This window comes from Gossypium hirsutum, chromosome D13 (assembly GCF_007990345.1).
Source record: "Gossypium hirsutum isolate 1008001.06 chromosome D13, Gossypium_hirsutum_v2.1, whole genome shotgun sequence".
In the NCBI taxonomy this organism is placed as follows: Eukaryota; Viridiplantae; Streptophyta; class Magnoliopsida; order Malvales; family Malvaceae; genus Gossypium; species Gossypium hirsutum.
The window spans coordinates 63,590,405-63,612,422 of NC_053449.1; the positions used below are offsets into that span (position 1 = coordinate 63,590,405).

General features: G+C 32.7%; 3 protein-coding genes across 5 annotated transcripts; 1 reads left to right on the forward strand and 2 right to left on the reverse strand.

Annotated features, from left to right (window-relative positions):
• Window positions 1-279: 279 nt before the first annotated feature.
• LOC107942182 (BTB/POZ and MATH domain-containing protein 4) lies at window positions 280-3,907 on the reverse strand. Of its 2 annotated transcripts, none has more exons than XM_041109606.1 (4): window positions 3,381-3,907; window positions 2,321-2,666; window positions 1,921-2,200; window positions 280-723 (listed from the first exon to the last, which is right to left on the reverse strand). In XM_041109606.1, exons 1-4 carry the CDS (start codon window positions 3,800-3,802, stop codon window positions 539-541), a joined length of 1,233 nt encoding a protein of 410 aa, XP_040965540.1. In that variant the 5' UTR covers window positions 3,803-3,907; the 3' UTR covers window positions 280-538. The 2 variants fall into 2 exon arrangements, with proteins under 2 accessions (XP_040965540.1, XP_040965541.1); XM_041109607.1 differs by having other exon boundaries at window positions 280-755; window positions 1,917-2,200; window positions 3,381-3,882.
• A 2,026-nt stretch (window positions 3,908-5,933) lies between these two features.
• LOC107942094 (calmodulin) lies at window positions 5,934-8,091 on the reverse strand. The gene is made up of 2 exons (XM_016875771.2): window positions 7,845-8,091; window positions 5,934-6,596 (listed from the first exon to the last, which is right to left on the reverse strand). The coding sequence occupies exons 1-2, from the start codon at window positions 7,918-7,920 to the stop codon at window positions 6,223-6,225; spliced, it is 450 nt and encodes a 149-aa protein (XP_016731260.2). The 5' UTR covers window positions 7,921-8,091; the 3' UTR covers window positions 5,934-6,222.
• Window positions 8,092-11,864: 3,773 nt separating this feature from the next.
• On the forward strand, window positions 11,865-20,972 carry LOC107941943 (serine/threonine-protein kinase TOUSLED). Of its 2 annotated transcripts, XM_016875604.2 has the most exons (16): window positions 11,865-12,509; window positions 12,962-13,051; window positions 13,254-13,457; window positions 14,120-14,170; window positions 14,410-14,517; window positions 14,603-14,647; window positions 15,549-15,661; window positions 16,687-16,753; window positions 16,900-16,966; window positions 17,857-17,954; window positions 18,066-18,245; window positions 18,404-18,614; window positions 18,766-19,030; window positions 19,458-19,512; window positions 19,709-19,870; window positions 20,648-20,972. In XM_016875604.2, exons 1-16 carry the CDS (start codon window positions 12,234-12,236, stop codon window positions 20,741-20,743), a joined length of 2,088 nt encoding a protein of 695 aa, XP_016731093.1. In that variant the 5' UTR covers window positions 11,865-12,233; the 3' UTR covers window positions 20,744-20,972. The 2 variants fall into 2 exon arrangements, with proteins under 2 accessions (XP_016731093.1, XP_016731161.1); XM_016875672.2 differs by lacking the exon at window positions 14,120-14,170 and having other exon boundaries at window positions 11,902-12,509.
• The last annotated feature ends 1,046 nt before the right edge of the window (window positions 20,973-22,018 follow it).

The window sequence follows — 22,018 nt, forward strand, 5'->3', positions numbered from 1 at the left end:
ATCATGGATCATGTGATCAACTTAGATTTAAAATATATTCTACTACTTGTTGATGAGTATTGATCCACCATACCAATTGTCGAATTATCACTTGGTACTCATTAACTAAATTTTAAAAAATAAAACTTAACTGTCTAATGACTTATTTAAAAACTTTTCAGTAACATAAATAAAAATTTTTCAAATAGCTGTTTAAAACTATAAAAAAGGGTAAACTTGAAATATTTCAAGATATACATTTCAATTGAAAGTCTGCATGGCTTCTAATAAGAAGGATAATTATTGTAATTATTTGTTGATTTACTTAAATGATCAATTTAATTTATCATTTAAAGGCCATACAAAAGGGGAAGGTATTATACAGTAGAATTCACAGTTGTTGCATCTCCATTTCCAAAATGACAAAAACTTGTTAGCAATGGCACTTACCAGAGATTTACAAAAACTCACCCAAATCTACAAAATTCCATTCTCTCTCTCTCAGCTACATGATCGAATTCGAATACATTTACAATTTGAACAATCAATCATCTTCCGGTCATGTTCTTTGCCTGACTCTCCTGCCATTTGTATCAGTGCCGTCTGAGAGTTGTGCCCATACGCTTCGTGATTTTCCGCCACTGCTATAATCTTCCTCGCAACCTGCGATGGTTTTGAGGAGCTCTGACTGAAGTGAAGGGCAGTTGTCTTTTAAGTATTCGAAGCCGTCTGATCGCATGACAGCTGCTATAAGAACACAAGTTAGAGACCGGGATCTGAAAATAACATATAGCCCTTCAAGTTTCATAGTTTCGTTCTTGGTTTTAGAAATTTCTCGGAAAGACAGCTAAGTTCGTCAAATCAAGATCGAAGAACAATAAGCTTGCACATGAAAACTGCAGCCTCAGCACATGAACAAGCTCCCTATGATACCTACAACTCAATCCACAACTTTACTAAAGCATATGGTCTAACATGCCCTAACTGACCTATGAAGAAGACATAGCACGAAAATATCGCACCATGAGGCAGGGGCTTGTACCCCTCATGCGAAGAAAAGAGTACATAGCCTGACATGTTCAGTTGCTCAACATGCAATATAAACCCACCTAATAACTTTTACTCAAAAGGTAATTTATATATATATAAAACAAAACTTCTAACTGATTAGTTTGGTGCTCCGGATCCCTTAAATATATAATGTTTATCTATGGGTATAGTTGGGCTCACCTATTCATGTATAACAAATACAGCAGCTGAGCTATGAATCATTTTCCACCAAACATGTATTAATGCCAGCTATAAAAGGGTAAAGTTACCATGGAGACCATTGTACTAAGAGTTGAATTGGATTTTGCCCCCTCTACTCAAAAATGGACAAACTAGTCCTTGTACATTAAATAAAAAAGCAAACTAGTTCTTCTGCTAAAAATTTCATCCATTTCTTCTACTAAAAACTGGTCCCTGCATATCAGAATAAGGTAGGGGTGGCACACCACATATAATTGTCTAGTTAATTCCTTCAAACATGCTAGTTTTTAACAGTAGAAATAAATGAAAATTTTTATAAAAATAACCAATTTGCTCTTTTAACCTAATGTACAAAGATTAATTTACGCATTTTTTGAGTAAAAGGGGCAAAATGCAATCTGACCCTTAGTACAAGGGCCTCCATAGTACTTTTACAGCTATAACAGTCGACTATAATTCAAACTCTTAGAGCCAACAAGCCTTAATCATGACATGGATTTATTGTCGCGACAAGAGAGATGTTTTCTTCTAACATAATGTCTTGAAGTAGGATTTCATCTTGCAGAGAAATAACAAGATCAAACAAGTAGTGGTTCTACGTTTCAATAACTATTAGTTTTCACCACATTTTTAAAATCTAATTGATGATGATATAAGCAAAATGCATAAAGTTGAAGAAGGTTAACGGACCTGGAAGGTTTTCAGCAGCAAATCTGAGACAAACAGCTTTTAATTCCGTAGCATGATATTCATCAGCCAAAGCTAGAATTTTGGCAACAGAATTTACAGATATATTCTTGCAGAGACGAGATTCACACATTAATTTCAGTCTCTCTAGACAATACCTATCTGCTGCCGCTAACAATTTAGCTATTAGTGTTTCGGATACTGATGACAAGGAAGCAGAACTAGACTCAACACTTTCCACATCTTCCGAAAGAGTGTCTCTGTAAATAAAGTGCAACAAGGCCTATTTGACACAGCAACAACAACAAAAAATGATAATGACTAAAAAATACAATCGAAAGAACAAGAACCAGATTATGCCCTTAGAGGAATGCCAGAAAGAAAGATGTAAAAGGCTTCTCACCTTAAAAACCCTAGGTTCTAGATCGGTGATAACCATCTCTTTCTTTTGCTCGTCCACCCCATCAAAAATTTCAGATCGGAAAACAGGGGATCGAGCAGCCAATACCAACTTATGAGAATGAAACTTTTCTCCAGCCACATCAAATGTAATATCTGAACCTTCCATATTTTCTAGCAGCATACCAAAATGTGCTCCTATATCAGACTCTGGCACTTGAATTGAGTGTAGTCGTGAACAATCTATCACCGACACAACAACTCCAACCGTACAATTTATTATCAAGCAGTCATCCTTGAGGTAATCTGATGTTTCAAGTAATGCTCGTCTGAAAAAGCGCTTGTATCCCCTAGATTAATGAAAACATGGGAGAAAGAACAATAATTTACATCCGGTAAACTGAACATGGACAACAGGTAGACCATCTGCGGATTCTATTCAATCAGATAAAGCCTATAGAGTAGGCCTTATCAGATCGACAATATAATCAAATAAGTAAAGACTTCAAACCGCATACAACCAGATGACAAAAAGTACATAAAAATAGCATTGGACAAAACACAAATTCTTCCACAGCAAAACACTTTATACCCGCCATGGAAATAGCATTATCACCTTGCTTAGAAAATACTTATGTTTCAAATTGAAATCGAAAGCTAATAAACAATAGATTTTGATCATAAGTTCTAGCCGAAACCTCATAAAGCATAATTTACCATATCATACGTGCACATACAGAGTAGAACTTAAACAAGTTAATCCATATATAGTTCCCACTTCCAACATCAAAATTCTCCTACTTGTCCAATGGCAAGGAATATCACAGACATTTGTTCAAGAGCATGAAAATTGGCCGCAGCATTGTTGTTTCCGCTACTTGTTCTTATTTCACAAACTAAAATTAAAACTGTATCTGTTTTTTTATACAGAATAGTTCATTCATTTTCAATCAATTGAAATTATTCCATTTTCTACCAATCGCTTTTCCACAGAGCATGTATTCATTCGATTTGTAAACATTCGATTAAAGAAACTTAAAAGAGTAAAAAGATTAAAACCCTACCACATACTGCCGCGATATTTGAGGGTATAAGGTCCACTCTCAAGGGACCGATCGAAATGGCTATGAACCTTATGTTTGCCTTTGCCGCTCTGATCCATAAGCGTAAGCTCGAACAAGGCCCTAACATCGGTGCCTTCGCTAGCCAATGCAATGAAGACGGAGACGTAAGTGGAACTATCTTCGGGGTTTTTACCATCGGGGTAAAAGTAAATAGCCCACCGGTAGCCACCCACAGTGAAATTATCGCTGACAATGTGCTTCCCAATGCCCATCCCTTTGGCTAAGCTGTAACCTTGGATCACGAAACGGTGGGAACCGTTCACCGTCTCCGTCACCGACTGGGAGCTGGTCGGAGAAAGCAGTGGGCTATGCTCAACCTTCAGTGTCGCCGCCGTCACCGGCGATGTTGCTCCGTTCGTCATGGGTTTTGGATTTGATAGATTAGACGAATTGAGGAAGTATTTGCAGTAGAAGTTAAGAAATTTAGGTTTTTTGTTTTTTATTTCTTGTATTTATAAAGAATAATACTTTTTTTAAGGTTAATTTCTATTTTATATTGTAATTATATAATTATATAATTTATAATTTTAAAAAATAACAAAAAATAATTATTATATGCAAATTTATCTAAATCCTCGATATATTTTCATGTACTCTTCAAAATATGAATTATTCCAAATTTCACTTACGAATAAAGTATGATCCAACACTGTTATTTTATGCTATACTGAGATTATGTTGTTTACGCGAGAAATCTTTTTTTTAAAACAGTATATGTTCTCTCAACCATATTTTGAATATTTGAATGTCTCGAATTAAAAAATTCACGAATTATCTTTGGTGCTTGTATTTGACTCAATTTTTTCAAACAGTATTGTACCTGTCGATATAGTGTAAAAAAATCTCTTGTATATGCATAACTAGCATCTACCACATAATATTTAAATTCGCAAATAACCTATTAATTTAATTATATAAACTTAATTTTGAAAAATATTTATACTAAGTTATAACTTTTCTTTTTATAAAATGAAAATTATATAAAAATAATATATAGTTTATAATATATAACGTTGTAAAAAAATTATAAAGGGTTTAACAATTTTAATAATATTTTTTATAAATAATATAATTTTTATTATAAATTTAGAAATTTATTTTTATTAATAAGTTGCAGTAAATAATTGTCACACAATTTTTAATAAATAAGTACATTATTATTTTTATAATATATAACATGGAACGTAAATAAGTTATGTCGATATTTTTTTACAATAATTTTTATAAATAAATATATTATAATATTTTTATAACATTTTTATAACACAAATTATTTTGTATTATATACTTTTTTATCTTAACTTTAGAAAATTTTTAAATTTTGTAATATAATTTTAGATTTTTTTACTATAATCATTTAAAAGTGTTCATGCTTGTAATATAATTTTTTATATCTTAAGCTCATATGAAAAATAAATTTTAAAATTAAATTATGTACGAGAATTTAAAAAGTTATAAGTAATTAGATTTGAGCGTAATTTTATTTACGTAATTACTACCATAATGAAAATAAAAATAGAATTTGAAGAAATGAAATTCAAATATCTATGCATTCTTTTATATATCCCTTGTTGTCTTGTTTCCTTTCGACCCAATTGGGTTGGATGGAAGTTTGAGCTTGAGGGGACCATCAAGTCCGTTCAAATAAATATTTTTAGAATTGGATAGGTGGCCGAATCGGTCCATCCACCAATTCGTCGGTTCAACACTCTCCTTCAGACTGACACTCCAACGAATTTCCAATTCAATTCAAAAAACGTCAATTAAAATGACTTAATTTCAAACCCTTAAGCCAAAAAAACTTACACTAACTCATGAACATCTCTAGTGATTTGTTTAAAATTTTGTTTTAGGAAGCAAACTACCTCAACAGTCTCTACAATTATAAAATATTTTTATTTTGGTCACCCAAAATATTATTACCACCATTAAATAAATTAATCAAATTGATCACTCAATCATGTTCTTCCGGAAATATGTACATTTCACCTATTATCCATAATTTCCATTAAATACTGTTAATTTATATGCATGTGTTTTTTTTTATCTTACACATAATTGTATTCCTTTTGAACTTTTTATGTTATTAATATTTTAATAATCCATCATGCCAAAACAGTAAATTAAAAAAGAATTGCTCAACAATGTATATGAGAAATATATTAACAAAGACATCATTCTCAATCAATATGAATTGATTTGAAATATTACACACATGATAAATATAAATTATATTGAAAATAAAAAATTACAAAATTTGATTGAGTTTTAAATACATAAGAAAAGATTGATTTACATGTAAAATTATTTGTATGATTTCATCTTTTGATCATCATAAATTATGCACATTGAATTTTGAATAAATTTAAAATGTGTAACTATTTATTTCATATAACAATCCATATGATGTGGAATATTAGAATATTAACCATACAAATATGTAATTTTACAATAAAGTGGGATAGATTGGAATCATAAAGAAGAAACATTGAATTCTCTTCCAAATTGTTCTAATTTAATTTTTAATGGCACCAAGAATAGAAATAAAAGCACCAAATGTAAAATGATAGGGACAGTAATGAACAAAAAAATACAGGGCAAACAAGTAAGAAATAGTATGTAAACATGAAACCCACAATCAAAAACTAGTACAATAAAAACATTTATGTCCTACCAAGGAAATATAAATTTTAGCAAACTGGTCTGCACTGGTTTTTTTTTTTTTTTTTTGGGGGGGGGGTTTCACCGATTTTGGCTCGATTATGGTTAGACAGAGAGGTTCTTACTTGGCCATCATGACCTTGACGAACTCATCGTAGTTGATCTGCCCATCACCATCAACATCAGCTTCACGGATCATCTCATCAACTTCCTCATCTGTAAGCTTTTCACCAAGATTTGTCATGACATGACGGAGCTCGGCAGCAGATATGAAACCATTCTGGTCCTTGTCGAACACCCTGAATGCTTCTTTAAGTTCCTCTTCTGAGTCGGTATCTTTCATCTTTCTTGCCATCAGGTTAAGGAATTCCGGGAAATCAATGGTCCCATTTCCATCGGCGTCAACTTCGTTTATCATATCTTGAAGTTCTGCCTCAGTTGGGTTCTGCCCAAGTGATCGCATCACGGTTCCCAGCTCCTTGGTAGTAATGCACCCTGCAGCAAGGATAAGAATAAATGCAACAAACAAATACTGTGATATTGGTAAACAATCAACACCACTAACTACATTTGACCAGGACAGGATTCGTAGAAGGTCATATCCACATACCCATGTCCACATATGAGTCAAAATACGAGCACCGGACATGGATACTTCCAGAAAAAACAAAAATTTTGAGCATCATAGCAGTAAAATTTCACGTTAAAAGATAATTCAGAAAGACTTACACAGCCAAGCAAGAAATGAAGAGGATGGTAAACCGGTTTTCTATGTGCCAAAGGAAAGCATCGATGAATTTAATCTAATTTATCAAATTACCAGAACCTAACCACTGATAAGTTTCACGGCATGGACATCCAAGTTCGATAAATCACGGATTAGATAATAAATACCATACAAGTAATTACACAAAAAAACTATACATGTTTTCCCATCATAGATGAATTCCATATCCTTACTGTAGAGCGAGACATCATATTTCATCGATTAGCATAACATGTCACGAAAATAATCAATAGAATCATTCACAACATGTCTTGAATTTTCATGAGTATTAACCTATAGAATAATCCCGGATTCGGCTGTATTAAGCTTCAAGCACACTAAATAGAAACATAGAAGTTGATGTTCAAGATGGAACAATGAGGCAATGACTTTTACCATCAATATGCATGTCCATTAAAGTACTAATGGAGATCATACATTTCAGTATATATTGATAATGCAAGTTCAATTAAAGGGAATCAAATCCAACAGTAATGAAAGCTTCGCTAAGAAGATTAAGATTTTACAGAAAGTATATGTCGAAAGTCAAATAAAACGAGCAAATCGAAATCTCAAACATAAATAATAATCTAAACAGATTCATGTTTGCATCCAAAAAACGTCAAATAAATGAAATCAATGAGACGACCGCGAAAGGTTAACAATAATTGAAAATGAAAGAGAGCAAGTAAAACTTAAAAGCAATATCAAATAAAGGAAATGAAATCACAAAACAAGAAGAACAGACTCGTAAATTCATAAATAGGAAAGCTAGGTCCGTCACATCATTCGAATCGCAAACGAAAATGATCGCAGTATTAAACAACAAAAAATTATGCATCCAAAAAAAAACGAAGCTTAGATCTATGAATCGGGGCTGAATCGAATGAAGAAATTCGATAAAAAATGGTTTAAGAAAAGGAGGAAAAAAAACTTGAAGAAGTAAAGCAAAAAAAATAAAGAGAAAGATAAAGGACCATCGCCATCCTTGTCGAAGAGGCTAAAGGCCTCCTTGAACTCAGAGATCTGTTCGTCGGTAAGCTGATCGGCCATTTTCTTTTCTTTGTACTATTTTCTCGGAAATGGGGAGAGAGAGAAATCGAGGAGGAAAATGAAGACAACGTGCGAGGTGGGAAATGTGGAAAATATAGAAAGGAGGAGAAATGGCAAGCCTTTATATAAAGGGCCCAAAATTAGGCCCAACACAAATTAAGGCATCTAATTGTCTCTCATCCGCTCGCATTTGCTCACTTTAGTTTTTGTAATACAACCACTTATTATAAATTAGATTATGTATAAATTATAGGGAAAATTGTGAATTTAGTCCTTTTCCTTTAATTTAATTAATTTAAATTTTTTCACTTTTCACTTTTCACTTTTCGAATTTTGAAATTTTAGTCTTAGTTTAAATAGTTGTAATTATTTTCATTTGGTTTAATTTAATTACTAGTCATTTATTATGTTTATAGTTGTTTATTTGGCCTATATAGTCTAATTGATTCATTCAAAGTCCCTATACTTTTCAATTTTAAAATTTTAGACTTGATCCAAATGACGGTGTGCACATGAAAATATCAAAAGTTTGGTTCGTTAAAATCCCTATACTTTTCTAATCTTTAATTGATATTAATTTCGAATTCGATCTCCAAATAACCCAAGGAATATCATTGGTGTGTACATGAAAATATCAAAAGCTTAATTCTTTAAAAATATCGTCAACCATTTATTTTTTATCGATTTCAAGCGATCCACCTAAAAATCGATTCAATCTTTTTATCTAAATCGATATACCAACTGATTTTTAATCCAATGAATGTATGAATCAAAAAAGACTTTCTAATGCGAAGTTAATGCCACGTAGATTGTCACATTTTTTATTTTAATCATTTAGACTCGATAATATTTTCATTAACTTTGAATTGTTGTGATAAAAGTTATCACAAATTTTCTCTTGTTGTTACTTGGACTTTAAATTTCTCCTTCATAAAACATGTAATATAAGATGATAAAATGGGCTGAGCTTGAAATTTTAAGGAACTGAAATTTGATCCGATCAAGGTGTTTGGATGATTTACTAAATACAAGTTAAAAAATTAAGTTTGCTCGAATTGAATTAAATGTTGCTTTTTATTTAATTTATAATTAATTTTAATTTTTCTATGTAAAATAAATGTTTTATCTTTAAATTTGTGAAAATAAATTAAAATAAAAAAATCCTTTTTTTAAAAGGTAACAACCATATAAAATTTATTAATTAATTTTATTTGTTTAAACAAATATTTTCTACAAATATTTATTAAAAAAACTTTGAAAATTTACCAAATAATATATTTAAAAGATATAAAAAATTTCATCTTTTAAATAAATAAATAATAACATAAAAAAAAGAGAATCGAACCCGGTCCAAATCATGATGAGCCATTCAAAAATCTAAAAAAAACCGAGCCGATTTCATCCCTAAATAAAACAATGAATGATTAAAAAAATAAACAATAAAGTTAAGTAAGATGACAAGAGTCTCTTCTACCTTAACTAGTGGTCAATGATTTGATCCTCGCATTGGGTATGAAACAATTTTAAAACTCGTGGCAAATATCTATCCATTAATGGACCTATAAAATGTGGAGGATTAGGAATTATTTTTTTTAAAGGAGGTCAAAGTATAATTTAATCATTGTATCAACATGTTATTTCATATTTTTTAAAGGGACTATAAAAAATTTACCATCTTAGGTTAATTATTGAGCTGAGCTCGAGCTTGAGTACATATGAGCTTAATTGAGCTCAAGTTTAAGCTTGAATATGAAAATTGATAAACGAGTTTAATCGAGCTCGCTTGAGCTCAAGCTTAGAAATAAATGTTTGATCAAGCTCAACAAATGCACACCATAATAGAAGCCAAGGGGCCTTGGCCCCTACAAAATTTTTGGAAATTTTAATTTTTACCTTGAAATTTGTTGAATTTTTTAATTTGCCCCCTCTTAATTTTTGAAAAATTTCATTATTCCCTTTAAACCCCACTTTTTTGGAAAAATAAATTGTTAATCTCCTACTTTATTTTGAAAATTCGAGTTAAGCCCCTCTAAAACTTAATTCCAATATCTGCTAGTAGAGTTTGAGCCTGGTGTCAAGCTCGAACTTGCTAGTATTTGGACTCGACCCGATTACACTCTTGAATAGAAGTGAATAGCTTTAAAAAAACTTAAGGGACATTTGGTTCATGAAATCTTATATTTTCGATGGTAATGTGAGGTTCTGGAAATGTGATTGCCGTATCTGGATTTCAAACATTCTTATGAGGCGATGATCTCACATTGTCAAGTATTTAAAAATTTTTAAGGCATTATGTGAAAATTAGTCCTTAACATTTTCATATTTTGTCAATTAATTTTTTTAAATAGCCGAATTTGACAATAAAACTTTCAAAGTTGAATTGTTGTTTTTTTAACAAAAATATTGACTATTAAAATTTTAAGCATGGCAACTCGTATGGCAATCCACATGTACTTCATGTTATTTTTATTTTGAATTTTCATATTTGATTTTTTTTAAAATTTTGAAATTCTTTTATTTTTCAATAGTTTATAATTTCAAATTATTTGTTGATGCAGTATACAAGACAAATAATGCAATGTGAACATGAAGTACAAGTGGATTGTCACCCGGGTTACCACATTTACATGTTAAAAATTTAATGTTTTAGTTACTATTTCCGTTTAAAAAAACGATTTAAATCTTTTGAATAATTAATAGCCAAATTTAACTCAATAAACGAAAAATATTCAAATTGACAAAACATAGTAAAAATCAAGGACTAAAGTTGACATTATGCCTTTTTTTTAAAGCATAGATAAAAAATAACTTGAAACATTGCATGATAAATCATCTCCAAAATATAAAATTTAAAAGGAATCTTTGAAGGTTTTTCAAGAGTTGGGTAAAATCATAAATTCACATAACAAGCAAAAAAGACGATTATTATAATCACTCCACACTTACGAAACCAAAAAAATCCATCTCACCTTATATTTACTTAAAAAAAAACATGATCTTTTCATACAAAAATTATTAGATAGTTCGAGTTTTCTCAATCTTAAATTAAAGAGACAAGCAAAGTCACATATTATTATTTTTTACATTGCACTCCTAAAAAGAGGACTCAAATTCGAATATTAGAGACGATATTGTTCAGATGAACAACCATGAAACTTTACTATTACAAATAAAGTACATTCACAAGTATATATGCATGTTTAGCCAACTACAATATAGAATCAAGCTAATACAAAATACAATGGGCAAAAAATCAATCACAATTATACATAATGAGACTCGAAGGTACTTAAAGACCCGAAACTTTTTTCTTAACCAACAAATAAGATCTTATTGACTCGAACTTGGATTGTCCAAGTGTATGTAGGCTTTTGCCAACACTCTTACCATTATTTTATGGGTAAATTACATAAAATTCAAAAAAATTACAAAATAATTATTGAATTATTTGAAAGTTTTCATGTTGGGTTGTTAAAATTATTATATTACTTTCTCTATTCACACCGCTTGCACCAATCGATAGCTCCTCTTCCCTCAATTTTTTACAACTTAGTTTCACACCCCATGAAATAACTTTACATGTCACATATCTGCGAACCAAAATCTAAACAATTTTCTTTTACAACTTAGTTTCACGCCCCATGAAATAGCTTTACATGTCACATATCTGCGAACCAAAATCTAAACAATTTTCTTTTACGATCTTCGACACTAATCGTAAGATTGACTTGGATTTAAGACATGTCCTTCTATTCATCGACGTATATTGATCCATCGTAACGATCATCGAATCATCACTTAGAACTCACTAGCAAAAAAGAAAAAACTTAATAGTCTAGTGGCTTAAATAAAATTTTTTGAATGATTCAATAATAATTTTATAATTTTTTTAAATTAAATAACTAAAATATAAACTTAATAATAGTTTAGTAACCTGAAAAAGTAGTTTACCCCTATTTTATTTACTTATTTCAATGTTAGTGATGGCCATGTTACATCCAAATCTAGACCCTAACTCCCAAATCAAATATCCCCATTGAAAAATCTAATATTGTTCTTGGAAAATCTCTTGAAATTTTTCTCTTCCACTTGCCCCAATTTCGGAACTTCAAAAAACCCAAAAACCCTTGATAGAAAAACCCCAAATCTAAAAAAAGGAAAATCTCACCCCAAGCCTTATTCCTTATTTGATCCTATCCCCTCAAAACCCTAAATAATTTTTTTAGGATATTGTCTTTTTTTTTTTCGCAGTTCCTTAATGTATTGATCACTTATTCTGTTGTGTTATTTGTTGGATCGAGTTTGGTCCCGCAATGTCGGATGATATGTTGTTACATTTCTCTTCTAATTCCTCAAACCAATCGGACAATTCTTTGCCTACCAAGATGGCTAAGCTTGAAGCTCGCTTAGTAGGCAAGGTTTCTTCAGCCACTGGTTCTCAGCAACCGCCGCAAACTCAACAACTACAGCAACAGCAACAGCAACAGCAACAGCAACAGCCGGTTTGGTCTTCTCTATCGTCGGCTTCGAAATTCGTTTCTGCTGAGGACTTGTCGGAGGCTTCTAGTTCAAGTGATTCCGATGATGAGGTAAAAAGCTCTTACAATTCTTTGAAATATTGTTTGGTTTTGGGGCACATTTTCCAGCAGCACTTTATATTCTAGGCAGATGGAACGATTGCGGTTTTGAGTGTTCTTATGTTTAATTGTTTATTTCTTTGGAAAGTAGTGGTTAGCATGGCATTGGCTTACTTTTGTGTCGAGATACAACACGGCTTGATGAAATGATGGGTGTAAATGAATTGAAGTTTTATTTAGTTAAGGTGGATCATTGGAATTGATCGAATATTCGGTTTAATAACTTGTTTTTTTTTTCAGCATTTGAAGCTGTCACCAAGTTTTTGAGTAAATTTTGTACCATTTCTATGTAAATTTGGATTACGTGAACCCCATTGTCCTGTCTTGGATTGTTTAGCTCATCGTTTTCGTTTCAAGTATTGAGAACTGAATAATGTCTGTTTATATAAATCTTATGATGATAGAATGGAGGAGAGTTTTTAATACAAGCCAACACATCGAAGCGCCAGAAAATTCAAGGAGATGGTAACTTGCCAGTTTTTGAGCATGTTGAGGTAGGTTCATGATTCATGAGTTTATGTTGTTGGAGGTTCGGAAGCAATCTCTTTGCTTTTGACCTATTCAACGTAATTTAATGGCATTTTTACTGAAGCAATTTGTCGGACAGCTTTGCATAATTGTCTCTTTTCACTTCTCTCTGCACTGTGACTATTCCTTTTATGTTCTATAATTTTTTTTTAATGAAAAATCGGTTAGGCGGCTACTGAAGGGACGCAAAAGATTGTGGAGCCTATGGAGTCCAAGGCAAGTTCCGAAGGAAATAGGAGAAAACAAGGCCGTGGAAGGGGTCACTGTGTTTCAAGCAGAGGCCGTGGTTCTAGAGCTAACGATCAGACAAAACAAACGTCTAGTTCGACTGTAACACCTTCAAATGGTCAACTTGAGAACTCTTTCCACAAGGTGCGCCTTTACTTCCATTGAATGTTTTGCTTTTTTATTCTGTTCCTGTTTATTGTTAAATTTGCAAACACCAAAATTGCACATTATATTATTATCTAGCAACCTTTTAGTTTTTGGTTTGTTGGACTATTCATTTTAGTGCCGTATGGGCCAAGATTGGGGCAGTTGAAGGTCAAATTTTTAAAGTTTAAAAGGTAAAGGTGAAAACAGAAGGAAAATAAACTAATCTTGAAGACTTGGCTTGCATATTTTTCCTTCTGTTTCAGTGGTTAAGCTTATTCTCTGGAGTTCTTTATATTACTCTATATGGTGTACACTGTTCTTGAGGAAAGAGAGATATGAGGGAAAATTAAAAAGTAAGGTCTATATTGATAAGAAATAATGCTTATAGTTTATATTTAAACCTGTGGGAATGTCCTCGTTTTCATTTATTTTCCTTCTACACTAACTGGTTTATTGTGAAAGAAAATATAAGAGGAATTTTTCCTTTATTAAATTTGATACAGATAGAGGAAAACTAGGAAAACAAGAGAATTTTTTTTTCTCGCTCTTTATGGCATAACAGATTAGTTAGTAAAACTACATAAGTATTATAAAAGATTAGTTATATGAGTCAAATCACACACACTTTAAGGCAGTTTGATATTTATATAACCTCTCAGGATAGTAGGCCTAAAGAGCAGTTCTGGACTGATCAGCGCACTTCATTGGAGGTATGCATTTTTGTAAAGTATTTCTTCATTTTAACTATTTAGATGATTTCTTCAATTTTTAGGCAACAAATTGGGTTTTATTTATTTTAGTTCAGAAATGTGAAGGAAAAAGGACTATGATTTTCCTTTGCAACCAGTTTAAATTTCTTTTCTAAAATATATGTTCGGGTCATTTTCTTAGAGGTGCCGCTGATTTTTATGATTCAGTTCTAATCCTTTTGGTTGGCAACTTAACTTAGGAAGAGGTAACATCTTTACGTGCAAAAGTTGCAGCCTTGGAGGAGGACCTACGGAAATGTCGTCAGGAAGTCTCTGACTATCAAAATCTTTGTCGGCAACTAGAGAAGGTTTTTGAGTGCCTCTGCTAATATGCATTGCAAACGTCTTTATTTACTTACTACTTACCTTTTAGTGTTTATTGTGTTTTGGCAGGAATTGAAAGATATTAAAGATTATGACCAGCAAATGAAGCCAAAGGTGTTTGTTACACTTAATTGATGGATCTCGATAAACTGAAAGTTCTAACCTTATTCAATCTCCATTGATATGAGCTTATATCGCACCTCTAGTACATTTATAGTGTAGATCTTAGATAAACAAGATTTTTCTTCTGGTTTTTTCCCTCCTCAAAGGGGGGGAAGAAAGGATTATAATGCTTCAAGTAAGAAACATATAAGATTTCTATTCAAGTCTTTAACTAAATCCAGGAAGGGATCCTCTTTTTTTTTTTTAATTATAATTTTTATTCAAGCTCAGAGGCAACTACATTACATTAATCCATTTTCAGATGAAATTAACATATTTTAGATGGGATGGTGACTCTCTATCGTTTTTACCTCGTTCTGCTATTAAAAGCAGCTAAATCTTGTATATGTAAACTAAAGTTATAGTGAACAAGCGTCCTTGACTAGAAGCCCTTTAATGCCTGGAATTTGTCTTTTTAGGCAATGTTACCAAACAAGGAAAAAACAATACTTTCGTCAACATAATTTGACTCATTTCTGATGGAACTTGCATGTTTATGCTATGATGGAATCTAAAGCACCCGGATTTTTGTTGTTCGCTATGATGGAGGCTTGTTCTTTGCTTCAATCTGATATATAAAGTTGCTTATATTTCCACAAGCCACGTGTCTTCCGAGGAAGCCCGTTTTTGTAATATTCTTGTGGACCGTTAACTTTTTGACATAATTGAACTTCTAAAAACGTTGTTTGTTTCACGAGGCAGAATATAAAATGTTATAAATATGTCACCCATGCCTAAACAGGAAAATGATAATGAAAAGTACTAGAAAAGGCAAGTATGTTTATTAGCTCTGCGTGATTGCAGTTTATGGTGTTAGTTTTAATTCTGGGCTTCTTATTTGATTGTTATTCAGAGAACAAAAATGATATCTGATCTGTTGATAGCTGTTTCAAAAGCTGAGAGACAAGAAGCTAGGATGAAAGTACGGCAGGATTCCTTGAGACTCGGAAATGTGGGAGTAATCAGGTATATCAAGATCAACGAGCTTCCCATATTTAGTTTATGTGGTTGAAACAGATTCTTCGTGCATGACATGTTGCTTAGTCTGAGAGAAAAAGTTAATAGAAGAAAATTATGTTAAATGCTGGAAAATTGCATTTAATGAGAGCAAACAAATGATGACTGTATTAAGTGTGTATTAAGTGTGTAAGTGTGTTCAATAAAAGAATGTACGCCGCAACCTTCTGACCTAAAATGTGGTGTAATTAAAAAAAAACCCAAAACGTTTTAGATAATGTGCTTGCTTTGTATCCTCCATGTTTGGTGTAGTTCTTGGTGAGTGAGAAAATGAAAATTCTTTAGAATGTTGTTATATTTGATTGTATATCAAAATAGCACCAAAAAGAAAAGAAAAGAAGATGATTATTGAAGTAATTTAAAATGTTCAATTTAAGAATTGATATAGATGGACTCATAAAGCTGCCACATGTTTTTCTTGATACATTTCCTAAACTATCCATAAACCCCCAAACCTCAAAACTAATAAATTGGAGGATATTGCGTGTGTAAGTGCACTACAACTCATGACCTTCAGGTTGCTGTAACAACAATGGTTGGCACCGAGCTAAGACTCAGCCAGCATAAAGCTGCTAGATGTTATTTGAGAACATTATCACACGGTTCGTTATGATTGTTCCAACCTGTACTAAAATAATGCATTGCTAGTTTTCCTTATAAAAATAATATAATTGTGTTGTTCATCATAAATTGAAATAGGAAGTTACCATGTTGTCCACAATTCCTTGTTATTAATAAAACGGGTGACTTTGATGTTAAACATAAGTTGGGGGTGGGTGGGGATGTTTTGGTGAACCATGCAAATACAATTTTTCTTTATAATTCTCTGTACAAGCTGCTTTTTTTACAAGCTGCTTGGTTTAATGTTGTTCTTTCTGTAGCATGTACATTATTTATGTTAATGTGGTATCACAGTTTTATAATTCATCATGTCTCTTGATTAATGAATTTACCCCATATTCTTTTGCCTTCAGAGCTGGAACAGTCATATCTGAGACTTGGGAGGATGGTCAAGCACTGAAAGATCTAAATGCTCATCTTGTATGTTCTTATTTCCACATTGCCTATGTAATCATAAAAGGAAAAGTTAGTTGATATAACAATTTAGGCTGGAGGATTCTCCCTTTTTTAGTGTACTCTCATGATTATTTTTAATTTTAATACGTCTCCCTTCATTTTCTTTTTAGAGACAATTGTTGGAAGCTAAGGAGGCCGTTGAACGACAGAGGAAACAATTGAAGAAGCGACAGTCTGGTAATGCATAATTTCATTTTCAAAATGCTTACCAAATATGGATATTTAAGTAGAGTGCATATGAGATCAACAACAATTATGATACACAATAAAAGTATAATGAGCAATAGACTAGGAGATTTTTTTGCCTTTTATGACACAAAGAGTAAGCCTTAAAGAGGCATAAACCTTTTGAGAGTCAATCTCTTAAAAGAAAGTTAATATATCAATGATATATATAATTGTAGGCTGAATTCTGACATAAGTTAGAATCACAATTACACAAGTATCGATATAAAATAATCATAATTAGGTAGCACTTACCGAAACAAAGAAAAGCAAATTTGTTAATATCAGTTGGGATATTTATAGCGGACCACTATTTTACTAATATCTTAACGAGTCAATCCCAAAGAAGTAAAATAAGATTTTGGTTAGTGATTATATGACCAAATGGTTGCCATGCTCTAGAGAACAATTTATTGCATACTGCCAGCCTACGAGCGTCAATTGTGTAAAAGATGTACTATTCTGAGTCAACTCATTAGAGAATCATGTGCTAACCAGGAGTCTGGCTGTATATCTAACATTTATACTATTATGTGTTTTAGCCATTCTGTGCACAAGGTGCATGTTGGAAGGATTTTGACCACAATTTGACTCATTGAGCTGGCATTGGGGAGTCATAGTGGTGACATCTGACATTTACTTGAAGACTTTACTCATTGTATATGCACCTAATTTTTTTATACACCAGTGCACATACACCATTGTAGATGAGCACACTCATTAATAATGGAACATAAACAAATATTGTAGTGCACACACACATGCACAACCAGCATGACCCAGACAGAAATTTATAAAGGAGTATACTTCTAAAGAACAACAATTTTATGTTTTGTTTGAAGACAAGGGTGATGCTAGTGATGCAGAATCTAGTGCACAAGAAGAAGATGTCCTAATCCAGGATGAGATATACAAGTCACGTCTAGCCTCTATAAAACGTGTAAGTTTATATCTACAAGTGGTTGCGTTATCTGATATTCTTAAAGAGCATAACAATTATGTTGAGTTTTCCTTGCACATCTTTCATGATTGAGTTATGGTTTTTCTTTAGGAGGAGGAAAGTCTTCTCCGTGAAAGAGATCGCTGTGAACTAGATAAGGGAAGGCTTATACGTGAAATGAAGCGCATTCGGGATGAGGATGGTTCCCGTTTTAACAATTTTCAAATACTGAATAATAGATACGCCCTTTTAAATCTTCTTGGCAAAGGAGGATTCAGTGAAGTTTATAAGGTCAGAACTCTGGCAAGCTTATATTTTTGAAATGTTTTGCTTAGCATGTTTAAACACGGCCTATTAGATATGTCAAAAGTCTAGAATTCCTTTGCCAAAATTGGCAATTGTGAAAATATATCTTTTTGCAGTGATTTGAAGTGAGATATTTCCGGCAGGGTTATGACTTGGTAGAACATAGATACGTTGCATGTAAGCTTCATGGTCTGAATGCTCAGTGGAGTGAGGATAAGAAGCAAAGTTACATACGGCATGCAATTCGAGAGTACAACATTCACAAGACATTGGTGCACCATCACATTGTTCGGCTTTGGGACATTTTTGAGATTGACCAGAATACTTTCTGCACCGTCTTAGAGTACTGTAGCGGTAAGCTCTCTCAACCACTTCATGTGTCTGGGAGCCTTTTTTGATTTAGTTTCTTCGTAGAAAAAACTTGCAAATTCTCTGGATGATGGTTTGATAAATCTACCTTGCATGTTTACTTTCATTGTCTTTTGATTTCTTACATTGCTTCCAGGCAAAGACCTCGATGCTGTTTTGAAAGCAACACCAGTATTGCCTGAGAAAGAAGCTAGGATAATCATAGTTCAAATATTCCAAGGCCTTGTATACTTGAACAAAAGAGCACAGAAGATTATTCATTATGATCTGAAGCCTGGCAATGTTCTCTTTGATGAGTTAGGTGTAGCAAAAGTGACTGATTTTGGTCTTAGCAAAATAGTAGAGGACGATGTTGGATCCCAGGGTATGGAACTTACATCCCAGGGAGCTGGAACATATTGGTAAGTAAACAGTTTGATGTCCTTCCTTGAAAATATCGATCTTTGCTGCATTTTCTCCCCATTTTTGCTGCAATTTCCTCATATCTTACCCCAGTTATCTGCTAAGTTTAACATATTTAGAACTTGCATGTCGTTGAATTTCCTTATGAGGATAAATTATCGGAAAGAAAATTCTCTGATTTGTTACATTGTGCTACATATTTTATGTCCTTCAAACGGGGTTTAGTTTATATCGATGTTCAGTTGGTGTTAAAATAGGCTCTCTTTCCATATCAACGGACTTGTTATTCTACTCTAATTATTGCATGTAGGCTTATTGAATTAGTAGGTGATTCTAATTTTCTATGTTTGTATACAACCTATTCTTTCTATTTCGTGCTTGGTTCTATAGTGTGTGGTTGTATCTCCTTTTGTTTTGTGGTTTCAGGTACTTGCCCCCGGAATGCTTTGAGCTCAGTAGAACGCCTCTTATTTCATCGAAGGTTGGTGACAACATCCCCCATTTCTTCCTTCTCGCTCTTTTTTCCTTGCTAATTGAAATTGAGGCCGTATATGAAACTTGATTAGCAGATGTTTGATTACCATGTGTCAGATCAGTTGATCCATTCACTGTTGTTGCAAATGGTTCGATATTTGTCTTTAAATATTCTTTTGACCGTGGTATTCCATTAAAAACAGGTGGATGTTTGGTCAGCTGGTGTTCTACTTTACCAAATGCTTTTTGGTAAACGCCCCTTTGGGCATGACCAAACTCAAGAACGAATATTGCGTGAAGACACAATTATCAAAGCTCGTAAAGTTGAATTCCCATCAAGGCCGACGGTCTCCAATGAGGCAAAGGTCTGTTCTATTTATCTTTGATAGTTTCTACTGCTTTTTTCTTGATGGATAAAACATTTGTATTACATAAGCATCAAAAGCCAGAAAGTTATAAAATTATGGTTATTTCAGTATGACGGTTTGACTTTGACTCGATGTTTCGATTGTTAATTGTAGAGAATCTCCTTTTAAGAAAATACTTCCTCTAATGGTAATCCAATTTAGAGTTTATAGTTCAATGGCATGACACATGAACAATAAGGGTATTTGTTATTTTACTTTGGTAAAAAAAGAGGCCGTCGGGATAAGGGAAGGGATTGCAGGCGCCGGGATTTGAGCTCTGGACTTGCTAGATGCCGCTTCTTGTAGGATTACTAGATAAATAAATTAAAGCTAAATTATAGGTTCAAGGGCATTTGTTATTTGCAATGATGTTTGAACTGGATTGGACTTGCCAGTTGGACTGGGAACTGGCCGGGATATTAGTTCGGAGAAGGCCATTAGACCGGTTGACCCAAGAATCGGTATGGATTGGTTGAACCGGGTGGTTGAATCTGATTTTTTTGAAATTTTAATGATTTATTTAATCAAATTGGACAGTCTGGTTGAACTGGTCAGACTGATTTGACCGGCGAACCGGTGACTTGGTTCGACCACCGATCTGGTTCCGAAAACTTTGGTTATTTGTATCTGTACATGTGCTGCAGAGTTGCTGGGTTTCAGTATTGTATTTCACCAGTTTGAGACTATCATGAAACAACGATATACGGTGTAATCTGATTTCCTGTATCCATGCAGGATTTGATACGTCGATGTCTAACATATAATCAAGCAGAAAGGCCGGATGTTTTGACGATCGCACAGGATCCGTATCTGACATACTCGAAGAAGTAAGAAGAATGTACAAGATATAGAGAGAGAGCCAAAGGGTACTGAAAAAGAGCAGGGTATGGTATTAAGAGAATTTGCTTCCAATTCTTTTGCAATAAACCACATGGAATTTTGTATAGTTTTGTGATTATATATATAACCCTGCTTCTCTGCTTGTATTAACCTCAATATTTTAGTCCATCTTTTTAAGTGTTTTTCTTTTTTTAAAAAAATCAAAATAATTTTTGATCCATACTAGTTCCCAATATGATCCGTTAGATTTTGTTAAGGTGTGATGATGTGACACCATGAAATTATGCCACGTAATCACCTCAAAATTTTAAATTATATATAATTTTAAAAATTATTATTTTTTAAAATTTGGTGATGGTTTTAGAGTACTATGTCACCAATCACCATACCTTAACTGGAGGGGTGATGACACCAGCCACTTTGGGATCACAGCTTGGGGCATGTAAATCCTCAACCTTGATTGAAAAGGGGACTCATTCTCTTTATACTCACCCCGTTCATTGGACTCCATCACCTCTATTATTCAATCACCATATATTGTGGCTCTTCGCCTTACCTTAAGTAATGTGAACCGTTGATCACTATTGCTACCTCTGTCTAGTTTTAGCATCAACAAATTTTATCATATATATTTTTAAAGTTTCATTACAGTAAATATAGTATAATTAGGGATAAATTTTAAAATTATATATCAATTTTAGTTTAATGTACAATGTTACACGTGAATTTTGATTTGTATGATTTTATATAGGCAAATTTGAATAATAATTTATATTTTCACATTTTAGGGTTATAGACAATAATTTAAAATTTATGTGCTCCCACGCATGTCTGGGCTTCTATTGATTGGAACCAATGTTCACAACGAAGATAATAACTCCGTTGTTAAAACTAAAATAGATACCAAGACCTTCAAACTCTCCAACATTAGGATCAAACAACAATAGTTCCCTATTTGAGCCAGAAAAAAAACAATTCCAAAACCCCATTCCATAAATAGATTTAATATTTAACACTTCACTCCCTGATTCTTTCATTACCCAAAATTCAAAATTGCCTTTAGCTCTTTGATCTATTCTGAAAATAGGTGATCCACAAAAGTCGAAAAAATTCCATTTATGTATTGGTTGAAAGCCATTATGGTATGGAGCAGGGAGTATTGAAAACTTTTCATCTGCCAAGTCGAATGAAAGAACATGCGAGTTAAAATCTTCGACTAGCATCGAATAAAAACACCCATTTATATAATCATCACAGATATAATTA

Coding starts and splice junctions, on each gene's coding strand:
- LOC107942182 (XM_041109607.1), bottom strand. CDS start 3,802: ATGACGAACGGAGCAACATCGCCGGTGACGGCGGCGACACTGAAGGTT. Junction 2,667..3,380: donor AAATATCGCGGCAGTATGTG/GTAGGGTTTTAA, acceptor TCATTAATCTAG/GGGATACAAGCGCTTTTTCA. Junction 756..1,916: donor GCTGAAAACCTTCCAGGTCC/GTTAACCTTCTT, acceptor TGTTATTTTCAG/ATCCCGGTCTCTAACTTGTG.
- LOC107942094 (XM_016875771.2), bottom strand. CDS start 7,920: ATGGCCGATCAGCTTACCGACGAACAGATCTCTGAGTTCAAGGAGGCC. Junction 6,597..7,844: donor CTTCGACAAGGATGGCGATG/GTCCTTTATCTT, acceptor TCCTTGCTGCAG/GGTGCATTACTACCAAGGAG.
- LOC107941943 (XM_016875604.2), top strand. CDS start 12,234: ATGTCGGATGATATGTTGTTACATTTCTCTTCTAATTCCTCAAACCAA. Junction 18,246..18,403: donor GATTCAGTGAAGTTTATAAG/GTCAGAACTCTG, acceptor TATTTCCGGCAG/GGTTATGACTTGGTAGAACA. Junction 19,513..19,708: donor CGCCTCTTATTTCATCGAAG/GTTGGTGACAAC, acceptor CATTAAAAACAG/GTGGATGTTTGGTCAGCTGG.